We start from the raw sequence: 21,085 nt of genomic DNA, 5'->3' as shown, positions 1-21,085 counted from the left end.
TATGCCACAATAAAAATGAAATAACTGTAGCCTCATAAGAACATAATTGAATCTCACAATGTTAAGCAGAAAAAGCTAGTCACAAAAGAATATCTAGGCTGGGCATGGTGGCTCCAGCCTGTAATATTAGCACTTTAGGAGGCGGAGGTGGGTGGGTCATTTGAGGCTGAGACAAGCCTGGTCAACATGGTGAAACCCTGTCTCTACTAAAAATATAAAAAACTAGCTGGGCATGGTGGTGCACACCTGTAATCCCAGCCACTCAGGAGGCTGAGGCAGGAGAATCGTGTGAACCCAGTAGGCGGAGGTTGCAGTGAGCCGAGATCATGCCACTGCACTCCAGCCCAGGTGACAGAGAGAGACTCTGTCTCAAAAAAAAAAAAAAAAAAAGGATATCTAATATTTGATTACTTGATGCAATTTATATAGCATTCAAGAACTAAACTACAGTTTTTAGGAATTCATAGTTGGGTGGTCAAAGAAAGAAAAGAAAGTGACTACATTAAAGTCAGGAAAGTGGTTACCTTTGGGGTTAGTGAGACGGCTGTGAATAAAAGGGCATGTGAGGGTCTGAAAATGGGAAAAGCTTCTATTTCTGGATAGTGGTTAAGTGGTTATATTTTATAACAGTATGTGGAGCTGTACAATTGTATTTTTATTCGCTTATCATTATTACTATTAGTTACCTCATATTTTACTCAGGGATGAGTGACAAGCAAATTATAAGGATTGAATGCCTTGGGACCCTTAACTATAAATAATAGAAAACACAACCCAAACTGGCTTAAGCCAAAAAAGGTAATCTATTGAGTAATATAATTAAAGAGTGAGAGGGTGAGCATGCTCGCTTCAGATAAGGCTTAGAGCTCATATACTGTGACTAGGTCCTGGTTTCTTTTTATGTCTCAGGTTCTCTTTCCTGTGTTGGCTAAATCTTCAATTGGTTCTTCTCTTTTGTATCCCAGATAGCTACCAGTAAATCCCTGGGATTATAGGTTTCCTTTTTTAAGTCTAGCAGGAAAGAGAAACTTTGCTCTTCCACAGTTCAATCAAAACCTCTGAGGTTTAGTCTTAGTCCTGATTGGCTTAATGTGGCTCACGGGTCCTTCCCTGGACTAAGCACTAAGGGACAAAGGATAAACGGTGGATCCCATTCCTAGTCAAGGGCCAATAGATCACATGTTTATTTAAGGTTCAGGATAGTATTAGAAAGAAGAAAAGGAGAAGAAGAATAGTGAGGAGGTAGCTAAAAAATGTCTACAACAATCAATGACCATTTTATTTAGTTGAATATCATCACACATAAACAGCAACACACAGTTTTGCACTACTTCCTATCTCAGGCTTAATCAGAACCAAAGCAAAGAAAGTAGCTAGTTAGAACAGAGGTACCAGTTGACCTGAAATCTGAAAACAACAGCAAAAACACATTTTTTTTTCCTGCGGATGTTAGTGATTCTAAACAGTCACAAGCGCTCAGATTGATTAAAAGTAAAGCTGGCTTGTCAGATTGGATCTTCTTAAGAGATACTTTGAGGTGAAATGAGAAAATCTGAGTATTGACTGGGCAGTAGAGGATTTACAGAACTATACTCCATTTTCTCAGGTGTGGTAATGGTAATTGGTAATATTTTTAGGAGCGGCAGGTTGGAGTATTTAGGGGTGAAATGTGTTGATGTCGGTAGCTCTCTAAAATAGCTTAGCAAAACACACACACACATAGATAAAGCAAACATGCAAAAATTACCAATTGTTGAATCTAGATGGTATGCATATGGGTGGTCATTAGAATATTCTTTTAATTCTATATGTTTGAAACTCTTAAAAACAAAATGTTGGGGAAATAAAAAATGTTTCCAGAAAAATCTGAAAATTCCAAACAAACAAAAAGGCTGACTTGTTTCTATGCTTTCTCCTCCTATAGTCTCAGGTATTAGTTCCATACTAGGGAGAAAGAAATAAATTTATTGTGTTAAAACACTGTAAGTTCTATTGCTATTTTCAGGTATCCACACAAAGTGTTTATTCAGCACCAGCTATGTGTATGAATTACTTAGTGTTAATATAAAGTTAAAATTTCATCTTTATCTGCCTATTAGAGAATAAAAGTTGACAACTAAATACTACAGTCAGAAGGAGGGGAACTAGGCCAGGTACGGTGACTCTTGCCTATAATCCCAGCACTTTGGGAGGCCAAGGCGGGTCTATCACTTGAGCCCAGATCAGCCTGGGCAACATGGCAAGACTTTGTCTCAACACAAAAATTAGCTGATGCAGTGGCGTGTGCCTGTAGTTCTAGTTACTCAGGAGGCTGAGGTGGGAAGACTGCTTGACCCTGTCTCAGAAAAAAAAAAAAAAAAAAAAAAAAAAAGGGAGTAGGGGGAACTATTGAGGGCTTTGTACCGGGAATATTGGCATACAACATTTCATTAATTTTTCACAGCAACGCTTTGAAGTAGATACTATCACTATCTCTATTTTACAGACAATAAATGGAGGTGTTCTTAAGTTCTGTACACTTGGCACAGGGTCCTATAGCTAACAGATAGGAGACATCTGAATCAAAGAGTAAATCTCTCCTCATATACTGCTGGTGGGAATGTAAAATGGTGCAGCTGCTTTGGAAAACCATTTGGCAGTTCCTCAAAAAGTGAAACCATAGAGTCACAATATGACCCAGCAATTCTACCAAGACGAATGAAAATGTGTCCACACAACAACTTGCACGTGAATGTTCATAGCAGCACTATTCATAAATGCCAAAAAGTAGAAATAACTCAAGTGTCCACAACTGATGAATGAATAAACAAAACATGGTATATCTATCTATACAATGGAATTTTATCTGGCAAGAAAAGAAAATTAAGTACCAATACATGCTACACATGCATGGGCCTCAAAAATATTATGTTAAGTAAAATAAGCCACACACAAAATGCTGCATATTGTATGATCCCCTTTATATGACATGTCCAGAACACACAAATCTGACAGAAAGATTACTGATTGCAAAACGATTAGCGATTGCTTAGGGCCGGGACAAGAAGGTAAGTAACTGCCAATGGATGTGGGTTTTTTTCCCCCAGCAGGAGGTTATGATGAAATGTTCTGAAATTGTGTTGATGGTTATACAACTCAGTGAATATACTAAAAACCACTTAGTTGTATGTTTTAAAATAGGTGGATTATATTATATGTCAATTAAGCTGCTTTATATATATATAAATGAGAAAAAGAGTGACTCTCCCTTTACTGCATAATGTTGCCTAACAAAACTATAGTTTTCCTTTTATTGTTGACTCTCAAAATCAAACCATGAGGGTAGCCAGGTTGAATGAACTCTGTATATTATCTAGACTCTGCTAATTAGAAAGTTGATTATTGGATTGGATATCTTTGAATATCCAGTTGTTTGAATTGGATAAAGAAAACTATAAAGTGCCCAGAAAACATTAGGAACAAAAAAGCGTGTGAATAAATGACGTGCAAATTGTCCCTCATATTCCCAGTGTTGGCTATCCAAGGTTCTTTGGATTTTGGCCCCATCATGTGAAATTTGTTATATGATTTTCTCTAGATTTAAAAGACAGAGCATAATAAACTGGCCATCAATTGTCTGCGGATTTGCAACAAAAGACTATTGCTGTGACTATTAGCAATAGTTGGAATGAGTCTTTTGGAATGGCTAGAACTGTAACATATATGCACTCGTTTAAACTTTGTGCTGACTTCCTCCTCAATGTGGGATGCATTTAGAAGGGAAGGAATAACTTTCAGAATCCTGAAAGGTCTGCCATTAGGCAGTCATAAAACATACCACTTCTTTCCTCCTACCACCCTGGACTAGTTCCTTTTTATGACCAAGCAGTAGTATTTAGACATTTCCTTACCTTTGTTCCAGGTACTTAATGACAAATTTAGCTCCTGGCTTCTCCTGATTCTGGTGGGTTTGGGTGCCTCTAGAAAATACTTCCTCTACATTTGATTGAACTCTTTTATTCGAGCTGCCCTCTCTTCACCCACCCCACCCCTACTTCTTTTTTTTCCTTTGCGTTTCTTTTTAGTTCTGTTTGATTACCTGCTTCTGGCAAGGTGGAGCTTTCCAAAACTGGATTAGCAGCACTATAATAGCAGTAACCCTTTCATTACCAGAGTAATTTTCTTTACTTGTTTTGAACTTCAGCATTTACAGGCAGCTGCTATTAAGTTAAAAGGTAAATAGACATATGATTTTTTCCTGCATTTACAAGTCCAGAATGCTTATAGTGAGGGTTACAGAGCTTTGAAGCCATTTCCCTCAACTTTAAAAAAAACAAAGGTAAGAGCTGAAGTAGGCCTCTCCTTTATTTAAAACACAAATCCAGCAACCATACTTCCTTGTAAGGATCACATTTTCAAGATTCTGCCATTTATCCAAGAAGAATAAATAAATCAAGTTAGAATTTAGTGTTACGTTCATTTTGACTTCTTTGTAATCTGTTTCTGGCCTTATGTTTTCTTGAGTCAGTCAGTAGGAAAGTTGTTAAAACAGGGAGGGGACCAAGGGATAAGGTCCTGCTATCTTGGTCTGCTTCCTATTCCAGTCATTATTCACTGGGGCCTCTGTAATTTTTTTTACTTATCAGGTCAGATAAACAGACTCAGGCTTAATGATTATGGTGAAATAGTCTGAGGCACCTGGATGAAAGGTGGTTATAGTGAGTTATGTACACAATTCTCACACATTTTAAACACTTGATTCCTACAGAGCTATCAAACTAACAAAGGCAAGTTAACTCTGAGTTTGCTTGACTGATACCTCCAGGGATTGCATTTTCTAAATACAGAGCTTGCTTTCACAATTTTAGCAAGATAAAAGTGTGTTCAGAATTGGGGGGTTGCCATTCAAAGAGCAGAGGCCAGAGACTTGAATTTTCAAGGAGGGTCCTCCACACAGATACTGAGATTACAGCACGTTAATTTCTCTTGCACATGCAGAGGTTGGGGCTTCACAATGTCAGCATGACCCAGTATAGTTGCAACATCTTACCCATCTGGCCCTTTCAACATCTAAGGCCAGGCTAGGTTCTCATAGCAACTGGCTCTCCAGGAACTAATGAAAGAGAAAGCAAGAAACAGTGGAGGGGTTTTGGTGGTGGTGGAAGACGGGTGGCGGGGGGGGAGATAGAAGTGGGGCTTGCGGAAGGTCGTGGTGAGGCAGAGTGGTAGACAAACACGGAATGAGAAGTCTTGCCAAGCCTAAAAGACTATCATTGTGTAAACACACAATATGCTTCAGGCTATGTATTGTAGAAAACAATTACTGCCCTAAAAGGTGTTGACATTTAAATTAGGGTAGGATTGTGCATCTGTGACACAGACTGGGACAGAGACAGAACAAATGGATACATTAATCTGTTTTGAACCTTAGGCCAAGCCAAGACGAACACACAAACACCATTTAATTTCATACTGCACATACTGCAGTAAAATTTTTTGGACCAAACCATGGGATCAGAATTGTTATAGATACTCAGTGAACAGTTCCAATGCATTCATTCTTCCATTCATTTACTCTATAGGTGTTTGAGTGCTTGCACTCGATGCTGGGCACCGCTGAGCCATACCAGACGCCAAGGAGTTGACAGTCTAGTCCAGTCAGTGACGGGGTTAAAAGGAATTCTCGCATCATTGCTACTGCGAATGCACCAGGACAGGATCAGCCCTTCAAATCTCCCACGTGGTCCCTGCAGGTGAGTGTGTGTGTCAGCGCGTGCGGCCCGTGGTGTCTGGAAGTGAGAGAGCACGTGTGTCAGAATGGCGCGTGTCACAGTGCGCGTACAGGTGCCCTGGTACGCGTCTCCATAGCTGCAGGAGCAGGGCTATGCCGGCTGGGCGAAGCTTATGTCTCCCGCCCACGCACCGGAGGCAGCGCGGAAAGCACTCCGCGGGCGCGATTGTGAGTGAGAGCGGGCGCGCGCGGGAGGGGCGGGGGAGGGGCGCGCCGCGCTGGCTGGGAAGCGCGCAGGCGCAGAGTGTGGAAGCCCGGCCGCGGCCGCCGCAGAGCGCCGGGGGCGGGAGGAGCGAACGCAAGAGGGTATGGCCGCCGCTGCCGCCGCCGTCGCCGGCTGCTGAGGGGCTCGGCCCGCGAGCGCCTGCTGCCGCGGACGATGGTGACCGTACGGGCCGGGCCGCTGCCGCCGCCGCTGCCTCCGCCTCCCCAGACGCAGCATCCGAGGCCCGGCGCAGAAGAGCCGCCGCTGTGAGCCGCCCTGTCCCGGCCCCGCCGTCGCCGCCCGAGGAGAACGGGAGGGCGGGCGAGAGAGCCGGGGAGTTGCGGAGCCCGCCCGCTGGCAGCGCCGTCCCCCAGGGAGGGAGGCCGCAGCCTGAGGTGACCGCGCCGCCCGCCCGGCCCCTTCCCATCCTTGCGCCCCATGGCCGCTTCCCACGGCTTCCCTCCCCTCCCCCATCGCGTCGCCGACTCCTTCCTCTTCTCCGTCTTCGCCCCTTTCCCTTTATCTCGCTTCACCTCCCTCTTCTCCCTAGCTTTGAAGGAGTCCACAACCCGTGTTCACCCGCAGCATCCCTCCCTCCCATTCTCCAGCCCCTCTCGCCGTCCTCGCCTTTCTCCGACCCTGCGCTCCCCTCCCGGGCCCCACGCAAAGCCCCCTCTCTTGGCGCTCGGGCCTCGGCCGCCGCCTCCCCAGCCTCCCATCCTTTCCTCTCTTCAGGGCCTCGAGCGGTCACTTACATTCCTAAGATGCCCTTCCTCGGGGCTTTCCCCCTTTGCCTCTCCAGCATCGCATTTCAAGGCCTTTTTCAAGACCCTTGTAGAGCGGCCCCTTTCCAGATCCCTTTCTCGTTTCCAACTTTGCCTCTTTTGCGTCTTTGTTCACTTTGCTTCCAAGCTCCCCTCCCTCTTTCCTTTCGCCTTACCCTTCTTTGATCTACGCAGCCCCAAACTCAGTCTCCCTCCCCTCTTTGAGGTGGTGTGAGGTTGTTTGGGGGTGCGGAAGGGCCTGCCAATCCATATTCGAGGGGGGACCCATTGCTCTGCATCCCGTTCGCCTGCCCCTTTTTATAGTAAGAGGGCTCGTCCCTTCCTTTTTGTCCCCATGGTTTCCTCTCTTGCTTGCCATTCCTTACGTCCTCTCCCTCTAGTTATGTTTTCCCCACCCAAGGACCCCCAGACCCGTGCACCCCCCTTCTGGAATGAATTCCCTTTCTCTTCGGGGATGCTGAACTTCGCCCGCGTTTTTCTTCGCGAGCCTTTTGGTACGTGGCGTGGCGCGGCGCGGCGCGACAGAGCCAGCACCCTTGGTGAGATAGGAGGGGAGCTTCCGAGCCTCTTTCCTGGCAGAGTTTTTGCTGAACGTAATCTCTTAGCCCCGCGGCGGCGGCCGGGTTGCTGCTGCTACTGCTGCTGCGCTGCTTGCTTGCCGCGAGCTGGGTTGAGGTTACTATAGTTCAAACGCCTCTGAGATCAGCCGGCGTGGTGGGAGGAGGTGCAGGGAGAGAGGAAGGGGGCCTGTGCAGTGAGCAGGCGTCAAAGAGTAATGGATGGCTTTGCATCGCAGTCTGCAGTAAACAGGAAACTAGTCTGAAAGGGAAGGAGAGGACTGTGTGTCTTTTTATTTTTTAAAATACGGAGTGTGCAGTTTTACTGAATCTTGATTCATGCCCAAAAGGATGAGCTGTTGGTGCTGCAGTCGTGACCCAGGCTGAGCGCCCGATGGCAGAAGTAGCAGTTTTATTTCCTCTCTCTGCTCCTTAAGTTGAAAGATGGCCTTTGTATTCAGAGTGGACTCCCTGTCTTTGCGGTTTTGGAGATGATGAGAAACCACAGAATTGCTAGTAGTTTATGTGGAGATCAGGTACATACAAAGTTAGCTAGCAACGAGTGGGAGTGGGGAGGACCAGCTATATTTAAAACATGTGCCACTGCTTATGTAAGACGTGCGTTCTCTTTCCTGGTATCTCAGTTCTGGGCTTTTACTTAGGATTTTAGGCTCTAGTTTTGTGCTCTTAACATTTTCAAGACTTACCATCCTAACAGATGGACAGCCCGAAAATTTGCTTTTCTTAAAATCAGCTTCACTTGATGGTAGAATTTTTTTTTTTTAACTGGTTGGGAGAAAGAAAGATTAATGGTGAATCATGATTTTTGTTTTTCTTTTTTAGATGGAAGGTACAGAAGTAGTGTACTGAATAATTTTAAATTGGGTCACTTGTCATTCTTGTTTTTTCTTTGTCTTTTAAAAAAAGTTTAGGAGATATGAGTACTTTTTTTTGGTAAAATCACATTTTTCATTTCTCTTATTTTACATAAGTTTTCAGCAGAGATTAGCTGTGACTTTAAAAAACCTGCATTTTTCTTATTCAGGACGATTTGTTTGGTTTCTTCATATTCAAAACTAAAATGCCGTATTTTCAGGCAAGTGTAGAATGAAGCCCCCTGTGTTTTCTAACCTACAAATCTGAATGGTAAACTGTACAACATTATACTTCTACAAGACATTACTGTTTTCTTAAGTACCGATTGCTGCTTCCAAGCCTGAGAAAGTCATTTAATGAAATCGTTGTCGTCTCCTTTTTGGTTATCATTTGTTGAACCTCTCGTGTGGGTTTTGGAAAGAAATGTCTTTTTTTTTTTTTTTTTTTTTTGGTTTGTTTTTAGCTGTTTTACTGTATAAAACATCTTTAAGTTTGAGTCACATTTAGTTTATGTTACCTGCAGAGATACCATGTTGGAGTATTACTTTACCAGTTCCTTTGAGAGTTCAAGGAGGAAGTTTTAAGATCTTGCATCAAAGGTAAAACAGTATAGGAACTTTATATATTTGGTTTTGGGTGTGTTAAACCGTTCAATTTTCTCTTTCAGCTCTCCTGCTTATTTTCTAGGATTATTTGGTATTATTTTGTTCTTAAGAAAATTTTGAGCTCTCCTCTTCTTTAGAGTATGCTCATTAGCCCTGTCTGACAATAAATCTGGAGCAAGATAAATGAGGTAACATTATAAAGGTATTCTCTAGCTCAGGATAGAAGGCTCCATTTTACTTTGTTTTGTATAATAGAGTGATTTGGCAGGTATGAGTAATTGCAAGTACCTGCAAAGAAGATGAATATTTTAAAGTTTTGTTTTGATATTGGTTTAGTGTGTGGTGCTAAAGTATAGTGTACAGTACCTGTTTGTGATGGTAACTATCATGTGGACTTTTACTTTAGAAAGGTTCAAAGGTGCCCTCACACATGACCAGCTTGCCACTGACTTGCTAAAATATCACTCATATATAAGAAAAAAAAAGTTTAGTAAGCAGCAGATTCATTATTAAATGGGCATACTTAATTCTATCCGAAGTCCTTCTTAAAAACATTTCAGTCTTGCGTTGGCTATGTAGTAGAGTTGGGGATCTTTCTTGGATATTGTTCAGTATTGACAGCTTTCGGGACCCAGTATTTTTTTTTTTTTTTTTTTGTAGAAATAGAAATATGTCCTATTTTCTGTTTCTTATTATATTTGTTAGGCAGGAGTGGTGGGTGGAAATTGAGGGAACATATACCATTCTGCTAAGGGACTTTTTAATAGAGATGATCCTCTGTACGGATTAGGAAGGTCTTTTTCCTTAGCAAATCTTGATTTCTAAAGCAGGATTAGTTACTTGTTTAGCTCAAATTTTCTTCTTTACCCATGTAGGAGCCACAGTAAATAGTGAACATGGGTACATTTTAAAATAGCAAAACATTGAAACAGGAGGAAGTTTCCAAATCAAATGAAATAAATATGGGCTATAAGTATTAACTCAGTAATAGCTCCTCCCCGTCTTGTTACTTATAAAAACAGAGGAAGTGATTTATATTGGATTCCAGAATATGGAAAAAGTTACTTTTCCTTTATAGTATAAAGACTGTCAGTAATACTGTCATCTCAGTACATGGTGATTTTCACAGTGGCTGGTGGTTTGAAAGAAAATCTATTCATATTACTTTGAAGTAAGTTCCTAAGAGGGTATTGAATTAATCAGTTTGCTCACCAAAGTAAGTATTTCCTGTGTAATTCCCAAAGCTATCTAGATGGCTTATGCACATAAAAAACGCATTAAACTTTTTACCAACAATTTCTGTGAATATTTTTTTCCTGGGATTGAAAAAGTAATAATATCATGCGCTTTGAGAAATTCAGTTTAGATTCCTCAGTGGTGTGGTTTGCAATAAATGTTAAAGGTTAGAGATTTTACTTGTCAGTGCATTTTTTCCCCCTTAGGACATGATATTTAGTTTTGATTTTTACAATATTATTTTTTCTTCTGTAGGAAAATTATCAAAATGATCTTGTTCATGTGAAATAATCAGAATTGCAATACTTATCTATAAAAATGTTAAGTCTATATTATTGGTAGGCTATATATATATAAAAAACATTTGGGTTATGGGAATGGTTGATACATGATAATTGAAAAGCTTTTAACAACGGTTTGCCAAGTTGAGTTGCCTTTAGCTTTTAACTATCTGAACTAGGAAGCTATGAAAATTGGAGGGTAAGATGGAAATACTGACAAATATTTAACCATAGCATAGCAATCTGTCACTATAATTTTCTGCAGAAATAAATGTTTTCGTTTGTCCTGTAATGTCTGAAATTACTGCCAAAGCTGGAAATGTGTTTAGCTTTCTCAGCAAAATTCTTAAAAGGATATTGTCAGAGCCAACAATCCAGAATTATCTTTACTCTTTAAATTGTTCTTTATCCACTTTTGTTTGCCCTATTTTTTTTTTTTTTTTGAGACCGAATCTTGCCCTGTTGCCCAGGCTGGAGTGCAGTGGCGCGATCTTGGCTTACCGCCACCTCTGCCTACGGGTTCAAGCAATTCTTCTGCCTCAGCCTCCCTAATAGCTGGGACTACAGGTGCATGCCACCACACTCAGCTAATTTTTGTACTTTTAGTACACGAGGTTTCACTATATTGGCCAGGCTGGTCTTGAACTCCTGACCTTATGATCCATCTGCCTTGGCCTCTAAAGTGCTGGGATTACAGGTGTGAGTCACCGTGTCTGGCCTTGTTTGCCTTATTTTATAATTTTTTTGGATTAATTTGAAGCCTTATCATAAAGCAGCATGGCATTGAATTGTTTATTTATTTATTTATTTATTTAAGATGGAGTCTTGCTCTGTTGCCAGGCTGCAGTGCAGTGGCGTGATCTCGGGTGACTGCAACCTCTGCCTCCTGGGTTCAAGCAATTCTCCTGCCTCAGCCTCCTGAGTAGCTGGGACTACAAGCCCGCGTCACCACACCAAGCTAATTTTTGTATTTTTAGTGGAGACAGGGTTTCACCCTGTTGGCCAGGCTGGTCTCGAACTCCTGACCTCAAGTTCCACCCACTTCTGCCTCCCAAAGTGTTGGGATTGCCGGCGTTAGCCACCACGCCTAGCCTGAATTGTTCCTTTAAATAGTAAATGGTCCTGATAACTAACTGCCTTTTGTTTCTTCCTTCCCTATCCCCACCCCCCACTACTTATCAAGGTCTATGCAGAGACGGGCTGCAGACTCAATGCCTGGCTTCTTCCATGTGCCTGCTTAACTGTGTATCAAGGGAAGAATTTGATGAGCATTTGATGAACACTTTGAAGGCAGATTATGGGAATTTTAGGCCATGTTTAATTTTAAAGATTCAAGAAAATGAGATTGTAAATAATAATGTTTTCCTCTACCTGTATCTAATGAATTCTCTAGATTGTAAATTTAGTACTTCAGTTTTGATTAAGTGAATAAAGAAAAGGATAGAGTACAAGATGCTGCAAACTAAGTGTGAATTATCAAGTTTCTATTGAATTGCTTAGGCTTTTTCAAGTGTAAATATTCAAAATTTGCCCACTTACGAGCTACTTAAATGTCAATTTTATAGGAGTCAGTGAATTTTTCAAGTGAATTGTATGCAAGTTACAGTAGTCTTATAGAGTGTTTTGTTGCTAAGTTCCTAGATTTGGAGTTAGTGGCCTTTTAAAAAATTAGTTTTGAGGCCTGAACATTTAATCAGAATTATAAGATTGGGCAGACCTGAATGGGCCAGTGTGAAACCACTATACAGAGATTATTTCATGAATATAATCTAAAAATAGTAGATGTGGCTGAGAAATAGTATTACACATTTTCACATAGTTTTGTACAGTATGTGACAACCCATTAGATTCATAAAAGGATATCTAAAAGCTATTTGTATTGACTTTTTATTTTTATATATTGTTTGTTCTAAATTTTAGGTCTTCTCCAAGAAAAAAACAAAACAAAACATGGCTGCAAAGGAGAAACTGGAGGCAGTGTTAAATGTGGCCCTGAGGGTGCCAAGCATCATGCTGTTGGATGTCCTGTACAGATGGGATGTCAGCTCCTTTTTCCAGCAGATCCAAAGAAGTAGTCTCAGTAATAACCCTCTTTTCCAGTATAAGTATTTGGCTCTTAATATGCATTATGTAGGTGAGTGTTTATATCATATTTTCTAATCTTATAGTGAGCATTCTGATTTATGTCTTTGTATATTTTTGAATTTGGGTAAAATAAAGTTCATTTTCATTAAGATGATAGTGATATAATTATTGATGACTGTTTATGAATCTTGATGATAGTTTTGTCTTACCATTGCATATGAAATATTAAGGCAAGAATAAAGTGGAGAGTATATTGGATTTATTTTACTGGATAAAACTGGAAGGCAGAAGAAAACATTTTAGATTTTAGTATGATGAAATATAAACAATGATAAATACTTTTAGAGACATTTGGTCCCTTCTAATTTGTCCTTGTTTTGGGACTTGGTAGTAATTCAGAAAGTAAGCTTTTTTAAAATGCAATGTTCTTTATTGTTCCCTGAGACAAACTAAAACATTAACATCAGCTGAAGATAAAGTGTTCAGCTAAATGAAATGTGGGAAATGATACTATAATTTGTTCCATAAAAAAAAAATCCTCCTGGAACTATAATCTTTTTTTTTTTTGCTTGAATCCCCTTTCAAGAAAAATGTAAGTATTATTGATATGCTATGTGGTTAGTGGTAAAAATAATGATGAAAGATTAAAGAGGGCCAGGCACGGTGGCTCACACCTGTAATCCCAGCACTTTGGGAGGCCGAGGCAGGTGGATCACGAGGTCAAGAGATCGAGACCATCCTGGTCAACATGGTGAAACCCCGTCTCTACTAAAAATACAAAAAATTAGCTGGGCATGGTGGCACGTGCCTGTAATCCCAGCTACTCAGGAGGCTGAGGCAGGAGAATTGCCTGAACCCAGGAGGCGGAGGTTGCGGTGAGCCGAGATCACGCCATTGCACTCCAGCCTGGGTAACAAGAGCGAAACTCCGTCTCAAAAAAAAAAAGATTAAAGAAATTAAAGTCAAGAAATACAAGCATGAAACATAACATTTATCTAGAATAAAAGTCATAGTCCTTACTTTTTAGGTTAAGTTTTGGTTTATTTGTAATGTATATAGCAATATATTTTATTAATGTTGTGATTGCAGAGTTCCAGACATGGTTTGAATGGTACTATATTGGTTTTGCTAATATTATTATAATTGCCTATCACAAAGTATATCTTTTATAAAGTCATGAAGAGTTGTCCTGTCTCTCTGAGATTTATTTTTATCTATAAAAGGACTTCCTGGGTTCTAAAACTTAGCCCTGAGAACTCCTTACATCCCTAAGAGAGTACCAGGTAAGCCGTTGTGGAAAGAAGTATGATGTAGTAGAAGACAGCACTCTAGAAACAAAACATTTTGGTTCAATAAACTCATCTTTGTGGTTGGCATTACCTTGGGAAAGTCTCTGAAATGAGAAGTTTCCTCTATATTGCAAAACACTATAATTCTCAGCCTTTTATTAAAGGCTTTGTACGTTAGCCAGTTTATGGAAAGTAATTCCAGTCAGTTGTAGAACATTTGGGTACTTGGCTTAGATTTTTAGCTTAATCAGCAAAGTCATACATAACTGTGGTTTTAAAAATGTGCTTATATATTATTTCTGAATAGGTTGAAATATTTATTATAAAAACAGCTGCCTGATAACCGGAAATATTAATTTTAGAAACTGAATGTGTTCTAGTACAATTGAAGTTCATATTCTGGCTTATAATTTTGGAAACTCAATTCAGCCCTCTTAAATACACTGACTCCATGCCAAAGTAGAGTAAGCTCAGTGGTTACATGCATAGATATTTTCAGCTTGAACAATTTTTTGGTTGGAGTTACCTTTGTCAAAGTATTACCTAGTGTTTATGTAATGCTCTTGTTTACAGAATTTCACCCTCAAATTTAAATCAAATTTCACCTTAATAAAATAGATAATATATTTATGTTCAGAAATCAAAAAACATAAAAAGTATTTAAAGAAAAGTATCTCCCTCCCATCTCTGTTGTTCATTCACTAAGTTCTTACTCTAAACACCAAGCAGCATTTATTTCCTTCTGTATGATTCTTGAGATATTTTTATGTATACATAAGTAAATATAAAATATATATATATATTTCCACCTTTTTATACAGATGTTACCATGGTATACGTAGCTCTGAACCATGTTTTTTGTTTGTTTGTTGATGTATTATGGAACCATAACTACTATATTTAGATATTTATAAATAGAGTCTTGTACTCTTTTTTTATGATGACAATCTGCCAAATCTTCAGACTCTGAATAAATGTTGAGGGCTCATTTCTTCTCTTCCCAATTGCATTTTACATTGACATAGTATCCTCATATGGATCTACCATAATTTATGGAACTAATTACTCCATTGGTGGACCTTTTAGATAGCCTGCCTTCTGCTATTTTGTACAGTGTTGTGCTAAATAACTTTGTATAGCTATAATCTCAACAAGTACAAATATAACCTTGGACTAAGTTACAAGAAGTGAAGTTCTTGGCTTAGAGAGTATAGTTATTCCTTGGTATATGCTGGATATTGATTCCAAGATGCCCGTGCATACCAAAATCTGCACATATTCAGGTCTCTCAATTGACCCTGTAGAACTGTGTATGCAGAAGTTTGGCCCTCTGTATATGTGGGTTTTGCATGTTGCAAATACTGTATTTTCCATAAGAGTTTGGTTGAAAAAAATCCACATGTAAGTGGACTCTCACAGTTTAAACCTATGTTGTTCTAGGGTTAACTTATGTATATTTGAAGTGTTGACATATAGTACTTTCCATAGGGTTTTACTATTTTGTAACTTCAAAAGCAGTGGTTAAGAGTTCCTACAATCCTATATTATCAAAACAGCCTGTTAGCACACATATTTTGGCTACTCCAATAGGTGGAAAAATTGATTTTTTGAACTCAAGTTAGTTTTAGTTTGCATTTCTATTATGAATGAACTTACACATATTTAAGAAAAATCTGTATTTTCTTTTTTGAGAGTGTTGGTTTATATCCCCTGCCCACCTTTCTGTGAAATTCTTTTTTTACCAATTTGTGGGAATTTGGTATATATTACAGAAATTAATCCTATGTGATAAGTTGAAGATCATTTTTCCAGTTTCAACTCAGTGATTTTGCTTATGATTTTTTGACATTTAGAAGGTTTTTTTGTGATTGAATTTACCATTTTTTCCTTAAGCTTTAGTATTTTGAGTCAATTAGAAAAGCCTTCTTTGGCTGGGTGCAGTGGCTCACGCTTGTAATCCCAGCACTTTGGGAGGCCAAGGCGGATGGATCACCTGGGATCAGGCATTCGAGACCAGCCTGGCCAACATGGTGAAACTCTGTCTCTACTATCACTCCAGCTTGGGTGATAGAGCAAGAAAAAAAGCCTTCCTGATTTTTGAGTTTATAAAGAATTCTGTTGTGTTTTATCTTACTATTTTTGTGTTCTTATTTTTATATTTAAATCTTTGCTTCATTTATCTGTATGAATAGTGTGTTATAGTTATAATTTTATTTTTTATTTGTTTAGTCCATTTTTTTCCTGACTATTATATACTGAATTCTCACGCATATTTTGTTTTATTTTTGGACTTCTCTTCCTTTAATCTGTCTGCCTGTTGTGAACTATTAACACACTGTCTTATTTGTTGAGGGTTTTGATTATATTTTACTGTCCGATAGGGTTAGTAGTCTCTTCCGTTTTATTTATTTCCTCCTCACACCTTTTTTTTTTATGGTTAGTTTTCTGTGTGAATTTAAGAATTGTCTGGTCTATTGTCTAGATCTCATTTCAAAAACAAAGCAACCCATTTGATTTTTTTATTGAGATTGCATTATTAATTTTTAGGGTGGATGGGAAGCATGGGCTCTTGCTGTGTTGCCCAGGCTGTCCTGGAACTCCTGGGCTCGTGATCCTCCTGCAGCAGCTTCTTGAGTCTCTGTGACTACAAGTGTGCCGCATTGTCTCACTGCATTATTATTCAGTTTTTAAGTTAGGATGAAGAGATAGCTTACAGATTCTAAGTCTTTTTCTATGCAAGAACAGAGAAAGTCTTTCTATGTTTAAGATTTCGAGTACTTCTGGAATGTTTTAAAGATTTTTCATGTATGTCTTAGACATTTATTGTTAAGTCTCTAGGTATTATATCTTTTTTATTGCTACCGTAAGTGGGAGTTTTTCCCCCTTTATATCTTGTAATTGTTTGTAATTAAGGAGATTAAAAATTAAGGTAGGGAGCAATAAAGTTTGTATTTGTGGAATGTAATTGTATCTTCAAACTTAGAAGCTTTCCAGGGTGGGTTTTGCTGAAAGAGAAGTGACTGTCCACTGTTTTTTGGAGTGTAGGATATGAAAAGAGGAATAGAAGTAATATTGGTAAGGTAGAGTAGGGCTTTTGTGAAGAGTCCTGAATACATACCATAGATAGTGTGCTTAATTCTATAGGTCATGGTGTGTCAGTGAGAATTCTAGAGCAGGGGAGCTGCATTTTAAGATTCATTAGGCAGTGTTTTACGGATGATGGATTGGGGAGAGGAGAAACTGTAGGTAAGAAGGCCAGTTAGGATTTTAGGCATGAGGTAATGAGAGCCAGAACTGGCAAGGTAGAAACTAGAAAGGAAAAAATGGATATGAAAATCTTATTGAAACTACCATCACTAAAATCATTAGTGACTTAAAATGTAAAATTCAAGCCTCACTTATGTTCTCATTCTACAGACTTTTCTATGTTTATTGAGCTGATTACCACTTCCTCTTTCTTGAAAATTTTTTTTGCCCCAATTCTTCTCCTAGCTCTCTGACTGTTGCTTCTGATTCTTTTGTTTTCTTTAGACTTCTTAAGTGTTGATATTGCCCACAATTTGTGTTTAATTTTAATCTTTTGTTGTTTGAGTGGCCTCACATAGTTTTGACTGCAAATCTCTGTCTCCACTTTATACTGCTGTTTGACCACTGTTGTCTGGAGTTGATGTTCTTTCTCTGTGATTCCATGGAACCAGTTCACATCTCTACCATAGCAATTATGATGCTGCATTCTAAGGGTCCATATGCTTATCTATTTTCCCAACTGTTAATTGTTTGTGAGCTCCTTTAAGGTAAGAAGGGGGTTGTTATCTCAGTATTCCCAGCACTTCGCTGGTGCCTGATAATGAATGAATTTTATATGTATGTATGTACGTGACAGAGTCTCATTCTTGCCAGTTGGAGTGCAGTAGTGTGATTATGGCTCACTGCAGTCTCAGACTCCTGGGCTCAAGTAACCCTTAGCCACTGGAGTAGCTGGGACTAAAGACATATATCAAGGTCTCATTTTGTTACCCAGACTGGTCTCAAACTCCTGGCCTAAAGTGATCCTCCTGCCCCAGCCTCCCAAATTGCTAGGATTGTGGATATTAGCCACTGTGCCCAGCCCTGAATGAATGGATTTTGAATTACTTATTAGACATTTTCACCTAAATAACCTATAGACATTTCAACTTGTCAGTCACCAAACTCATCACCTTTATCTCACCTCAGAACTCCTCCTCCTCCATGTTTACTGTCTTAATAGCAAAGCTGTCTTCTTGATTACCCAAGCTAGAAACATCGGATCTTCACTTCCTTGTTCTCACCTGTAGGTAACCACTAAGACCTATTTAAATATATCTCATAACTGACTGGCAGCTCCATACCCAAAAACAGTTATAAGCCAGGCTCTCATTTTCTCTCCAGTCCTGCTGTTGTGCTGAACCCCTGGGCTCCACTGGGAGATGACACCAGGTTAAAGAGGCTGAAGAAGACACCCAGAGCCAGCAAACCAGACATGGTTTGTTGTTGTTGTTGTTTGCAGGCTTACATACAGGGAAGAGAATCCAGTGGCAGTGGGCTGGACAGAACTGCAACTTCTTGCAAAAGCATGCAGTGTATATAGCATTTTTACTTAGCACCTTTTCCCTAACAGCCTCCACATGACAACCTTCATTCATCCTAAAACTCAGAGCCTAATCCCCTGTGTGGCCAGTGTTCCACAGGATGCACCAGGGGCTCAGATGTTCCTCACAGACAAGGAAAGAATCTCTGGATTGGCCACTCCTGGATTCCCTAGCTTGGACCACACTTTTAGGTACATTTGCCATACAGAGTCAGTCTCAGTGTATGCTTAAATTATTGCTGTCAGGTGTGTTTACCCTATAACTACTATAATGTTTAAATAGTAGAAATTATTAGATTCATCAGTGTTGTTTTAAGCAGGTCATCATTTTTATTTATTTATTTTTTTTCTTTCTGTTCTCACAGTCTGTTCTCATAGGTCATCATTTCTATTTTATTTTTACTTATGTATTTATTTATTTAGAGACAGAGTCTCAATGTCACCCAGATTGGAATGCAGTGGTGCGATCTTTGCTCACTGCAGCTTTGACCTTCTGGTCTCATGTGATCCTCCCACCTCAGCCTCCTGAGTAGGTGGGACCACAGGTATGTGCCACCACACCTGACTAATTTTTTGGATTTTTTGTAGAGACAGGAGTTTGCCATGTTACTCAGGCTGGTCTCAAATTCCTAAGCTCAAGTGATACTCCTGCTTTGGCGTCCCAAAGTGCTGGGATTGTAGATGGGAGCCAGTACATCCAGCCCTTATTTTTTATAGAGACAGGGTCATGCTCTATCACCCAGACTGGAGTGTAGTGGTGTGATCATACTTCATTGTAACCTTGAATTCCTGGGCTCAAGTGATCCTTCCACCTCAGCATCCTGAGTAGCTGGGATTATAGGTGTGCACCACTACACCTGGCCTAGGTCATCGTTTTTAAATGCTGCTGGTCTTGCTTTTTAGTTATAAATTACTGTTAATAATTTAAAAACTAACGACTTTGTCATTATAAACTTAGTTTGTTATGGATTGTTTGGTTAATGCCGTAGAGTGAGTTGTGATGCATATTTGTATCAGTAGTATTTTTGGCTTGCATTTTTCAAATTATTAGATTATATATACATTGTAGTTCAGATGATTCATTCATACTGCTCTTATAGTTAGTATTCATAATCTCTCAAACTTTTCTTATACAAATATTTTGTTATCACAGAGTTATTTTTCCACTGGAATATGAAAATGGGGTATAGATGAGCCATGGTTCTTCTGTGGTTTTGGTTTTTGTTCTCTTACCTAAATGGGTATCTGAAGAATTTGAGAACCATTCGCCAAATGCGAATGATTATTGTATCTAGACTTTATATTGAGGCTTTAGCTGCTAGTTCTTTCAGCATTGTCTCCCAATAATCTTTCTGTTAACACCAAATTCTAGTCTAACCTACAGAATTTTCTGTCCCCTGGAAATACCCTTTTATGCTTTTATGGTTTTCATGCTTGTGGTTCCCTTTTCCTAGAATGTTTCCCTTTCTTCTTAGTCCGGTAAAGAACCATTTACTGTTTGAGATCCAAGTTAAGCTTAATCACTTAACCATAGCCCTTCTAATGTTCATTTATTATAGCAACACCAATCTCATAATTACTTTTATCCATCCTTAACTTTTCACTAGACTATTATTCACATTAATTTTGGATTGTCCATGTCTAGGAATGCAAGTGGGTCATACTTTACACATAATAATGTTGATTGGATGACTGCATAATTGAAGGAATGGATGAAATGACTATGTTTGACCTAGAAGATTTGGCAGCTGATTTTATACGAGATATGTAGGAGAAAGAAAAGACAAGACCGTTCTGGGAAGGAAAATGACAGTTTCATTAAAAGAGTTTAAGGAGAAGTTTCATGTAATAGACATTAGAAAATCCTTCAGCTACAATCAGTGGAAATGCTTAGTAACTATAATATGTATCTTTTAAAATACCCCTAAAGTCATTTGAGGTAGGGATTAACAAAATTGGAGAAATTATTTTAAGAAATAAAGAGCAAATAAAAATACTTAACTCTGACTTCTGAAGGATGGTCCTTGTAGTTAGGGTGTGTAGGAAATCCTCAGTTCTATCTCTTTAGTCCCAAGCAGGCTTATGTTTCCTTAGCTTTTAGCATGATTGATTCAGCATGGGAGAGGCATTAGGGGATAAGTAGGAGTACCTGTGCCTTAATAAAGATTCGTAAATTAAGTGGAAGATGGTTATAGAAGGGTAGGCTGGGTCCAGATTGTGTAAGACCTAGAATGTCAGGCTCAGAATGTCAGATTCTTAACTTTTAGAGCAGGAAAATTGTCAAGTAAAAGTGATGGTGTTAGGAATATTACCCTGGTAATGAAGTATATCAGGGGTGTCCTATCTTTTGGCTTCCCTGGGCCACATTAGAAAAATAATTGTCTTGGGCCACCCATAAAATATACTAACACTAATGATAGCTTATGAGTTTTAAACAAATTGCAAAAAAGAAATCTCAAAATGTTTTAAGAAAGTTTATGAATTTGTGTTGGACTACATTCAAAGCCGTCCTGGGCCACATGCGGCCCGTGGGCCACGGTTGGACAAGCTTGAAGTATAGGGTATACGTTGAATAGAAAGAGACTAAAGGAAGGATGGTAGTATATTGTGCATTGCAGAGTAGATTAGTATGGGACATAGAGATTGCAATGGAGGGGTAACGTATGAGGAATTTGTCAAGGAAGGCTCAGCAGGACTTGATGAGATGATAAGAGAGAAAAGATGACTCAGGTTTTGAGTCACTTTGAGTTACTTTGTTGAGGGAGAAGGTGGGGAACACAGTTTGTA

General features: G+C 39.4%; 1 protein-coding gene across 4 annotated transcripts in view; it reads left to right on the top strand.

The window, feature by feature from the left end:
• The first annotated feature begins 6,039 nt into the window (after positions 1–6,039).
• RNF145 (ring finger protein 145) overlaps positions 6,040–21,085 on the top strand; it is a 46,814-nt gene continuing 31,768 nt past the window's right edge. The window contains exons 1-2 of one of the 4 annotated variants that reach the window (XM_064376497.1): positions 6,040–6,370; positions 12,236–12,449. In XM_064376497.1, coding sequence (XP_064232567.1) covers positions 12,266–12,449 — 184 coding nt within the window. In that variant the 5' untranslated portion in view covers positions 6,040–6,370; positions 12,236–12,265. Of the gene's footprint in view, positions 6,371–7,467; positions 7,854–8,655; positions 8,793–11,529; positions 11,663–12,235; positions 12,450–21,085 lie in introns of those variants that run through there. The other 3 variants (XM_064376495.1, XM_064376496.1, XM_064376494.1) reach the window with 3 other exon arrangements.

This window comes from Aotus nancymaae, unplaced genomic scaffold, assembly GCF_030222135.1.
Source record: "Aotus nancymaae isolate 86718 unplaced genomic scaffold, 86718_ANA_hifiasm-v0.15.2.pri h1tg000015l_0, whole genome shotgun sequence".
In the NCBI taxonomy this organism is placed as follows: Eukaryota; Metazoa; Chordata; class Mammalia; order Primates; family Aotidae; genus Aotus; species Aotus nancymaae.
The sequence above is the reverse complement of the archived record's forward strand: the minus strand, read 5'-3'. Positions and strand labels throughout refer to the sequence as shown.